Source organism: Lathyrus oleraceus, chromosome 4 (assembly GCF_024323335.1).
Source record: "Lathyrus oleraceus cultivar Zhongwan6 chromosome 4, CAAS_Psat_ZW6_1.0, whole genome shotgun sequence".
Lineage (NCBI taxonomy): Eukaryota > Viridiplantae > Streptophyta > Magnoliopsida > Fabales > Fabaceae > Lathyrus > Lathyrus oleraceus.
In genome coordinates, this window is record NC_066582.1 from 472,313,632 (window position 1) to 472,325,169 (window position 11,538).

General features: G+C 31.7%; 1 protein-coding gene across 1 annotated transcript; it reads right to left on the bottom strand.

Moving 5' to 3' along the window:
* Positions 1 to 534: 534 nt before the first annotated feature.
* LOC127138013 (auxin-responsive protein SAUR71) lies at positions 535 to 864 on the bottom strand. Its single transcript, XM_051064420.1, has one exon. It carries the CDS (start codon positions 862 to 864, stop codon positions 535 to 537), a length of 330 nt encoding a protein of 109 aa, XP_050920377.1.
* Between the last annotated feature and the right edge of the window lie 10,674 nt (positions 865 to 11,538).

Below are 11,538 nucleotides of genomic sequence, written 5' to 3' on the forward strand. Positions count from 1 at the left end.
ATCGAAATCGACACGCCCACTTGGAGGTGTTCTCAATTCAGTGAAGAAGAGAACGAGACAAAACTTAGATATATAATCGACCTGATTGACGAGACCCGAGATGTCGCCCACATCATGGAATTCTCCACAAGCGAAAGGCGGCCAGAAGATATAACTCAAAAGTGAACTAATTATATAATTAATTCATGTCATTGAACTAAATATAATTTTAACTGTTTAATGAATTAATCATGCACTCAACTAAATTACATATATTTGTGTACGTAATTAACGAGATATCCAGATATATAACAGAAGAGGTATGCATGTATCATCATTGATTCTTAAGTTTCCCTTCTAGTCATAAAATCCAATGTTACGTGTTTGGATACATGGATGTCTTCGTGGAAACTAAAAACTAATCATAAACAAAATAAATAATCACACCCTATACAATTACAGCAACAAAAAATCTTGATGGAGAAATGAAAACAAATATACCTACAAGTGACAAGCCCGTCAACCTATAAACATGATCAATCATGTCTCTAATAATCAACTTGGTATTACCATTTTCTTGATTTTAATATTTTTGTTGGACTTTCCAATGAACAACTCCTCAAACTCTTGTGCTTCAAATGGAATCCTCAAAACCCCTTCATTCCTAAACCCATATACCTCCTCAGACTTCCCCAACAGTTCACAAAAAAAAGCATCACCAAGTGTTCTTACATGAACCATAAATATCCTACAAGTGTCCTCATTTGTTCCAACACATATTGGAACATAACCTTTTGGTACCAACAACATAGGACCTTGCATGTTTTTGTTGTTTACACTTCCACCACTAACCCATTTCCTAAACTTGCTTTCTCTAGCTCCCATTGCAACAACACCCTTAGTAATTTATTTTCTATTGATTGATGATGTATAGATTCTTTGAGACAATTGTTTCTTAAATAATAGTCCTTTGAAGTACTTGATGATGTCCTTCAAATATTCCATAGATGTCCCTTAAATTAATGTTGATTGTGAAAGATAATTTGTTTTCAATGTGACGATGAAATTGATAATGATGTTTGCTGTTGCTTGTACAATTGCCTAGATGCTGGATGCCGTAACAACAATGTTGGATTGGCCATGCATCATTTGGTTTATGTTAAATTATTTCTTACAGCTTGGATAAATTTTTAAATGATTAAATCTTTAACTATAGTTTAGGATTATTTTTTAAAAGAAATTTGTTATAAATTTTTATCCAACAAGAATAAAATCTTATATATCTCTTTAGGTGGGATATATTATTTAACTTTGTTAGAAATTAAAAAAAAAATACAAAAAACATGATTAAATGAGTTTCTATATTTTTTATAATTTTAAATAATTTATTTAGTTATGTCAATGTTAACAAATGTAAGTTATTTAATTTTGTTAAATATATTAATTATTTAAGAAAATTATATTTGTATAATATTTTACTTTTTTTACTGAAATATTTTACTTGAAAAACTCGGTAAATTATCTTAAGAACCATTATTGAATTTTTATTTGCATGCTAGTCTTTTTGGATTTTGATGCCGTAGTTTAATCAAATACTTTTGTACTCTTTGAGCATATCTATCTTAGTTGGCAAAAGATTGTAATTTTGTCTTTTCTAGAAAATAATAAATAAATATGTATTTGATACTAGAATCTCCTACTACGGCTGCTTGTGTATAAGCAGTGAAGAGAACAACAAGAAGATTAGTTTAGCTATATTTTTTAAAAGGTTATTAAAATTATATTATAAATAATAAAATAATATTAGTGTCTAGAATCCAAAATAAATCAATAAAAGAATAGTAGTATCTATAACATTTATAACCCGCTCCCCATCCCCTTTTATAAGTGTATTTTTTATAATATAAAATATTGAAAAAAATAATTAAATTTTAAGTATTTACAATTTAAACCACTCATCATTTATATACATGTATTAAGTCAATAATGTTGAGCATGAGAAGATCTAATAAAAAATAAAGTCACAAGTATTAAAAATGTGGGTCACATATCTTTTTTATGCATTAAGGTATATTAGAAAGAGATTAATTAATATGCACTGTCAGTGTAAAAAGTTTTACATTGTCGATTCATCACGATCACCCGTTTGCATTACTTTATAAGTTTTTAAAATAAAAGTCAAACTTGTTTTAATATCCAACGTCTATGGTTAACTGACTGATTTTACACTGTCAGTGTATTTCAATTAAATTCTATTAGAAATGGGTTGTTCATTACATATTTAGTATTTATTTTACGTCCTATGAATTTTTGAAATTCTATCTCTCGCACCGCCTGTTTATAAAATTCTGATGCACCCACAATGCAAGAGACCAACTCCACATTTAAACACATCAAATTAATGTACAAATGGGCGTGTGTAGATATCGTTCTCGGTACACACCATTTGGATATTGTTATTTGGACACACCATTTTCAATCTAACGCAAAGTTTTTTCCTCCCCATTTGATAAACATTCGGTAAGTTTAGCTACTTCACATCCTCACGTTGCATCTTGTGATTATGATGCAACTATTTTCTTTCTAATTTTTAATTAAAGTACATGATATTTCATCTAATGTCAATGTATTATCCATTTTCTAGGTTTGAATTTATTGAATTTTGGGGATACAGTTTTGTCTAATACAAACCTATCCAGATAACAAAATTCAGAAACTCTTTATAGATATTGTTATCCAAACACTAGATATGTACATATATTATATTTATTTGTTTAGATTTATACAATTTATTTTCAGTGCATTTTTCTGTTAGAGGTTAGTTAGGATTGTGCGTAACTTATTGATATCGTTGATATGCATGGTTATACAAGCCTTATCTCGATGTTAGTTTGATAGCAAAACAACTTGTGAGTGTTTTTGTTGGATATGTTTCCAATCGCGTGCAAACAATTGAGGTACATGCATGGTAGGTTATCTCAACATGTTTTAGTATGTAGGAAAGAAAGCTAAATCTTCCCATGTACATGGATCACTGCCTCATGATGATGCACGTGTTGGCGTCGTACATGCTCCTATTACTGTCGTACATACTGATGTCGCACATGATTCAGTCGAATCTGTTGTTGTCGGACCTTAAGATTTTCCTAGAGTCCTATATGACATGCCATTACTCCCTTTATATGAAAACGGTGTTGCTTCTCACGTGTGGGAAGGAGAGGTAGAACAAATATTTAGTTATGCTTTTAAACATTTGCTTCATGATCATTATACTAATTTAATTGTTTGACGTTGATGTATTTATTTTTTGCAGTACCATGAGACACTAAAATATATTAACCATGGTAGGAAGATATAAAATTTGTCGCATCTAGATAAACCATGGTTTAATGAAGTATTACAAGTGTCATATCCTAATTTTTAACCCTAAGATCCCACATCCCATTTGCATCTTTTACATACAAGCAAGGCCACATCTTGATCCTTCCATCATCCATATATGGGTTTGCTTCTTGCAGAGATCATCAAGCACCTCTTTGTTTACCTTTGTGTTTATATGATTAATTTCTTATCTAACCACTAATCAAAATGCCAAAATATGTCTTGTTTCCCTTAATTTTATTGTGCAAGGTAGGCCTTCTCAAGTCAAAAGCATCTCAAAGTTTGTTGGCTTACTTCTCAAGAAAAAGTCAAAGGTTCATGTGTTTATTTACATATCTTCTTCAACAAGTAACTTCAAGATTTGAGCAATTTAATCAAGAGGAAATCAAGGACAACATATCTTGAGTTCATATGATCACCCATGTGCTTTGAAGTGCAAGGAAAGTTCAAGTACACAAGCTTGTTCCAAGTGGTTTGACCTAAAAGTCAATATTTTGAAGTCAAAGTTCCAAGGATCACAACTCCTTCAATTCTCAACATTTTTGGATGCCCCTTTTGGTATATGACTCTTCTCAACATCCTCTACAACTTCTCTTTACATGACAAGAGCCACTTATGCTTGGAGGATCATCAAAAGTTTGAAGATATTACAGGTCATTTGTGTAGGATGCCCCATTGAGTTGAACATGGTGACTTGGAACTGAAGAAATTACCATTTTCCAAAATTTGATCATGACTAAACTCAATTCCAAGCCAAATTAGCAAGTGTTTTGGTCCTAAACATGTTTAATCAAACCTCCAGAAGTTAATTGACACTTAAAACGTATCATTTGGTTGAGTTTTAAGGAGTTTCGAGTCACACTTTTCACACAATTAGATCAAATTCGTTTTGCACAAATTCAGCATCATTCCACACGTATTTGGATCCAATTACATTGCCTATAAATAGAAGAAGCTTTGCCTTCATATGCAAGCTTTTGCCTATATCGTGTTTTGAGTTTCAGCCTGTTTCAATCCATTTTCTTGATTCTATTAGCTCCATCGGCATCCTCTGAAACTTTTGCAACAATTCCTAAGCTCTGAAACTTTCTAAATTGCTCCAACCAGATCGAGCTTCATCAACTTCTGATCACCATCTAGATAAGGTAGTTCTGAGCATCATTTGAACTCAAATAAGTTACCACAATGTAGTCCTTCCTCTCTAATGCTTTCCCCTAACTTACCTGGTGTTGATTGATTGTGTTCATCATTCAATTTTACTTTTCGTGTTTTTCTTATTTCTGAAACTTCTTTGAAATTCCCTTTGCTCAGTTCACATGAATGAATTTGAGGCATAAGGTTGAATTCAGGATGAGAAGAGGATCACGATGGTGGTGGTCTCGTGTCTTGAAGTTACCAAATGATGAAACTCCGGTGAGAGCTCACTGGAGAAGATGCCTGAAGTACTTCTCATGTGGTCTGAATTTGGACCAGACGCGTTGGCATTTTGAAATGTTTTGATTGGTTGAATTCAAACTTGATCCTGTGTTCTAATTACAACGGTTCCATCGTATTTCTCATCATTTAGAGTGTTGGATCTGCCACATTAATTAGTGAGGCGTGATCTAACGCTTCTGGTTTTTTCTGATTTTAATTCTTTTTCTTTTATTATTTTAAATTTCTTTTTCGTTAAAAATTTGTAGTAATTTCATTTTTTATCCAAAAAATCCCAAAATAATTTCTAAAATTCTCTTTTATTTTTCTTCATCTGATTTTTATTTTCCCTTATTTTATTTCATTGATTTTTGTTTTTTAGGAATTTTCTCCTTTATTCTAATTGGTTTAAAAATACTTTTCTGCATTTTTAAATTCTAAAATTTTATTATATGTTTCTCATTTTATTTTCAACCTTCCATAATTTTCTTGGCCATTTATTTGATATTTTGAAGGACTTTGTGGATTTTCCATTTTTATTCTATTTTAAAAATCATTTAAAAATACCTTTAATGCATTTTTGTTTCATTTAATTGCATTTTTAATTTGTTTGACCTTATGGACTTCTGTTGGCCTTGGATCATGATGACTTTGACTTCAAGTCTCATCAAACTCAATTGATCTTGGATATTGATGGGGTAAAAACCCTAATCCACCAAAATGGATGATTGATTTTGATGATGACTTGATCAAATATGTGATTCAATTTGGGTGTGACCTCTATTGTCCCCTTTCTTCTTCATCCATTTATTTTCCCTTTAATCAATTGGATGGTTGTGACCATCTTGTTCATGATGTGTGGGTTGGTGTTTGATGAACTTTTATCATTTCAAATCTACCTTCTAAGTTATCATGAATCATTTAACGTACTTTGGATTGATGCATAAGTCTGTCTTAAGTGTCATGAAGTGTGGATTGAAGTAATGGACCATCCTCCTAGCCTTTGTGCTTGATTATCCCTTTTCTTTTTCTTTTCTTGTGTGGAATAGCTTTAGGAGGATGATTTATATATCATTTCTCTAGCATGTATTAACACAAACAATATTATTGACCGGCCTCAGATAGTTGTGACTTCTACATAAGTCCAATTATGACTGCTTAGCATAGCGCTAAATTTTTCCCAAAGGAAATGACATTTTTATAAGTGAGATTGTAAGTCTCATATTCCTCATGGTATTGTATGAAAATGTTGCTCCTTTTCCATTTGTGAGAGCTAGTGGCATACTTGTTGATTTTATCCAAGTTGGAGCCTTTCTCATAAATGATGTATAGGTTCATATTTTCATGCTTATGAGTGGATAGTTGAGTGTTCTCCAAAAAATGACCAAAAACATATTTTCATCTTTACTAACATCCTTCACTAACTCTTCATTTGTGTTAACTTTTATTTTTATGTCATTTACTTTATGCCTTTATTTTATGTCATTTACTTTATGCTTTATGTTTAGCATTTCATACCATATTACTTATGATTATGTCAGTTTTGTTCTTTGTCTATTTTGATCATTCTTTAATTCATTGCTAAGAAAACCTAAAAAGGAAACTTGTCTCTCTTAATTCATGGACTTATGGTTACTATCATTGACATCTTTGTGGAGTTATGAACTTAGAATTAGGATCTTGACCTTTGCTTTGGGACTTGTGACCTGAGATCTTGGAATTCATCTTATACATTTGACTTGGGATTTCCTTTTCAAGACTTGGATTAGTTATTTGGGTTTCATCTGACACATGGATTACTATTTGTTTATTTTGACTTGCTTGAGTCTTAATTCAAACGAGGAAATTCTTGCTTGACTTATGTCATAAAGCTTGCTATTTCTTGGTTAGATCTTTCTTCTCTAGCTTTTAGTTTTATGCTCTATGATAGCCTCTTCTTCTTCTCCCATTCCTTAAGTTTCAAAATCTTCTCTCTTTTTCAAAACCTTCTTTTTTTAACTTGAACCACTTTCTCAATAAACCTTGACTTTTGTCAAGTTATTTTCAAAATATTTTTCTCAATAAATGCTAATCTATCTTAAGCATACTTAGATTAATTTCAAAAGACTAAAAAATGCCTAACTCATTCAAACCATTTTGTGCCCTTTGTGCACTTTTTCTTAAGGCATTAGACATGAGTCATTTCCATAGTTGAGTTATAATTCTCCTATCTCCATAGTATTGATGATAATTCTTTTCCATATGTGGGATCTAGTGGCATACTTTTTTATCCTTATCCAAGTTGGAGCCCTTCTCATGATGATGCAAAGTTCTCATACTTCTGGGTGACTAGTTGAGTATTCTCCTTAAAATGACAAAATATATTTTCCATAAAAATGAATCAAAACAAACTCCTTTTGTTATTTTAACCACGAACTACGAGGTTTTGATCCTCCATTGCACCTTGTTGGTACGTAGGCATGAGACTTCAAAAGTCTTGGCAAACACCAAATCATAATGAAAATGCTTATTTTCCCATCCCTCCAATATTTTAACCAACAACACCTTTTTCAAACCAAAATGTACATATTTTTAAAGAGGTTCCCATGGAGTACCATGGATGTTTAGGGTGCTAATATTTTCCCTTTGCATAATAATCCCCGAACCCTTGTTCTCTTTTTATTAGTTTTGTTTTAAAACTTCTTTGGGTTTTGTTCGTACTTTTTCCCTTTTCCTTTGGAAACAAAAAAGTGTGGTGGCGACTCTTGCTTTGTGAGTTAAGTTAAATCAATAGCTTAATCTCAAAAAAAAATACTGCTACAACAAGCATCTGGAATGAATGAAATTCATATAGAACATGATATGGTTACATTCACCATAGTCTTATGTCGATCTATGCTAAGAGATGGAACTTTAAGATCTCATCATTTCGTCTTTCCATTGGTGAGATGATTATTACTCTGGAGATGTGTCATTTATCCTCCATCTTCTGATCATAAGAAGATTTTTTATTATAGTCAAATTAAAAGAGTCAATGCATTAGATCTTATGGTGACACAATTAGAACTTGATCCTGAAAAAGGCCCAAAAGGAGATTGTAGATACCCGAAGAACATATGCTAGAGTTTCATTTTTGAAGGAAAATTATGTAAACCATTTAATTGTCATTGTTAATAATGCTTGTAGTGATGTACGAATCACTTATCATAAATAATGTGCATTGAAGACATAACTTTGGTTTTTGGTTGGCATGACCATATTTGTGGACAAAAGTGTACAGTTACATTCAGTGGTTTACATTTACATCCAATGGTTTTATATAGTTTCTCATCCTTATCTGACGATAGTGCCAGCAGGAGATCCCCTAAGGCCAACTCATCAGAAGATTTAATGAATAGGAACGGGCAATAGGGGACCATGTCGTAGATGTATTTCCAAGATGCAATGACATTGTCACTATATTTGAGGGTGTCATTTATAGAGGAGAGGTACAAGAAGACATCCTCATTTGGGACTTGTTATAGGCGGAATTAAGTAAGGCACATGGTGTTCTTCAGTATATGAGACAAAGGAGGAACATGGTGTGCGACATACTTCGTAGTTGTATTTTATGTAAATGTTTTGAGTTGTATTTTATGTGACCTATATAGGAAAAATCTCTGACAAATGATTTTATACACGAAATTTTGGTTTGTGTTAAAAATATGCAACTTGTGTATGAATATGAGCCTTTTGTTAACCTAATGTAAACTAGCATGCCCTAACATATAAAGCTGATACACAAATGTGATTGTACCATCCCAATGGCTTGTTAGAACATTGTTATCTGAACCACTCTTATTTCTAAAACTCACTCAAATGTATTTGTATTTTATTAGGGGTTTGTCGAAACATTGTTATCTAAACACGCCCTTATTTGTAAACTTGATACTCAAATGTGTTTGTATTATATCAGGGGTTTATCAAAACATTATTACATGGGCACGCCCTTATTTGTAAAATTGACACTCAAATGTTTTTTTATTGTCTCTGGATTTGTCCAAACATTGTTATTCGGACACACCTTATTTGTAAAACTGTTACTCAAATGTTATTATATTTGTTCAACCAAAGTATGCTTTTAAAATATGTTTAGATCAATTGTCATTTTTTTATTAGAACCATGATCTCACTAAATATCACTCATTTGGTCAGTGTTTCCCTCATTTTCAGACAATGCATAAACTACAAACAAACTTTGCATTTCATATAAGCAATATCGTAAAATACATAATTAATCATGGATCACTAGGACCGTTTATCCATGTTGTAACATGGTCGGGCTAAAAAAAGATCATGATTTTTATTGGATTCAAATTTGCCTAATAGATAAGAGAGCAAAATTCATTTGTATTCCATTTGATTTAAACAGTTCTCTCTCTTTTCCACTTAAAAATTTCTCTGTGGTGATTTTTCCTTTTTCTTTATTACTTTCGACACTTTTGATTCTTTTACTTTTGATTGTAAAAATAAAATTATTTTTCTTTCTTTTGATTTACCAATAACTACTTGGTTTCTTTTTCAAAAATCCTTCTCCTCAAATTTAATTTTATGATACCCTTTGAAATTAAATGCTTTCCTATCTTTAAAACAAGGAATGGACATTGTTTGTTAAAATTGGTTAAGGGTTGTATCTTTTAAAAACAAAAGTTTGTATGTTTTTCCTCAAAGAGGTTTTCAAAGGACCATACACTCACAAGATAAATTTTATTTGGCCAAGTAATTTTACATTCAATCAAGAAACAATGTATTGATCATATCCATGACATCATACATACAAACAAATAGAAAGATTCATGCCAAAATCAAATGAGTTATATGCAATGTCTACACTCAATATATTTGTAAAATACGAGGTTTTCACACTACTCACTTGGTTAGAGGCTTTGGATGATTCTAATTCAAATCAACATGTTTTCACAAAACAAGTAGTGAAATCTAAATTTAAGCAAACAATGGTTTTAATCTCATGTTATTACTCATAAATAATCACAAAATTTAACTATTAATGAAGCATTCAAGGAAAACCTTTTTATCATGTTGTTTGGGTCTGATGTTGTCAAAAATCCTGCATTTTGCACCTTTCTTGACTAGCGAGAGCAGGGTCTCACCTAGCAAGAATGTCTGCATCATAAAATTCTTTACATTTGTTTGTTTATCCATTGGACCATCTGTATTTCAACTGTAATAGACAAACAATTTCAAGCCAAATCTAGAATTTTTCAAATTATCTCATTTTTTTGTCCAAAAATACTCATGTATTGGAAACTTGAACATGTTCATGTACTTTAACAAAATGAACATATTCAAGTTCCTCTTGTTTTTCACAGCATCAACTATAGAAACAAAAAATTAAATTGTTTCAAAAGACATACTTAAATACAAAACAATTTAAAACAACTAAAAATCACATATTTTTGGAGTAAGTGCGACAACTTTAGTCTTCACTTTCAGATTCTTAATTCCCTTCTTCATTGCTTTCTTCTATACTTTCCTCTTAATCCTCCTCTACTTCTTTTTCTTCACTTTCTTCATTCTCCTTCTAAGCTTCCTCCATATTTCCACTTGCACTTGCACCTCCACTTGGACACGCCCCCTTCAAATAAAATGGCTTATCCTCCGACCACTAAATATATTGATGAAATCGTCTAGAGTAGGAACATGATCATCCATGGAATGTGGATCCTGGATCCTCAGTTGTAACACATCCATAGAATCATTAATAAGAACATAGTTATATGGTATACATCATTAATATCCCAACTATGTGAAAACACACAAAAATATTATGATTTATAGTGTTATATTTGTGAGAGCCCCAAATAAGGGAGGCTCTAGCATTCCCGCCTAAGGGTGATGTTGCCTGGGTGGAATCCTCAAAGAATAAGGGGGTCGCATTTGGAACTGATGACATGTATAATATTGTTGTCTCCTGTTAGTCATACGAGAAGGAGTACACCATGATTCACTGAAGAATAGGTGGTCAACAAACTCCTCAAGTTCTGGGGGAACAGATGCCGCCCCTAAGAGTTTCTTAAATCCTAGGCCCCAAAAACCTCTATAAATACTTCTCCTTTAAAGGAAGAGAGGACATATCTTAACTCATACATATCATACCATACATATTGTTACCCTAAAAGCATCACGTTACATACAAAGTCTCTCATATCATGTGAGCATGTTCTCTAAGCCACCACAAAACACCAACATACAAGGATTTTCGCCGTCGAGGACAAGTCCTAACCACCATAAAATATAATATACCTACTAAGTCCTCTGAGTGCCACTGCCCTTGCAGGGGTAACATGCACACCTAAATTTTTTTACCGGTACATGATCCATAACATCAAAATTTTGGCATTTCTGGTTGGTGCAGTAGTTGGTGCAGCAGGTAGGGGTGTGCAAAAAAACCGGTTATTCATAACCAAATTGGTATCCAAATTGTTACACTTTTAAAAAACCAAACCAAATGCTAAAATAAAAATTTGGGTATCCATTTTGTTATCCAAATATAAACCATTACCCATTATAAAAATTTGGTTTTCTTATTGGGTATCCAAATTTAACTATGCCTTAAATTTTTATATTTGTCGGTTTTCACGTTTTATCACATTACAAATTAATTTTATATTTTAAATTTTATAAAAAAATTATTTTAAAAATAAAATTCAGATTTTTTTTTCTTTTTACGAAAACTATTATATTCAATTTTTTTTTTGAAAAAATTATATTTAATATTTTTTTTCA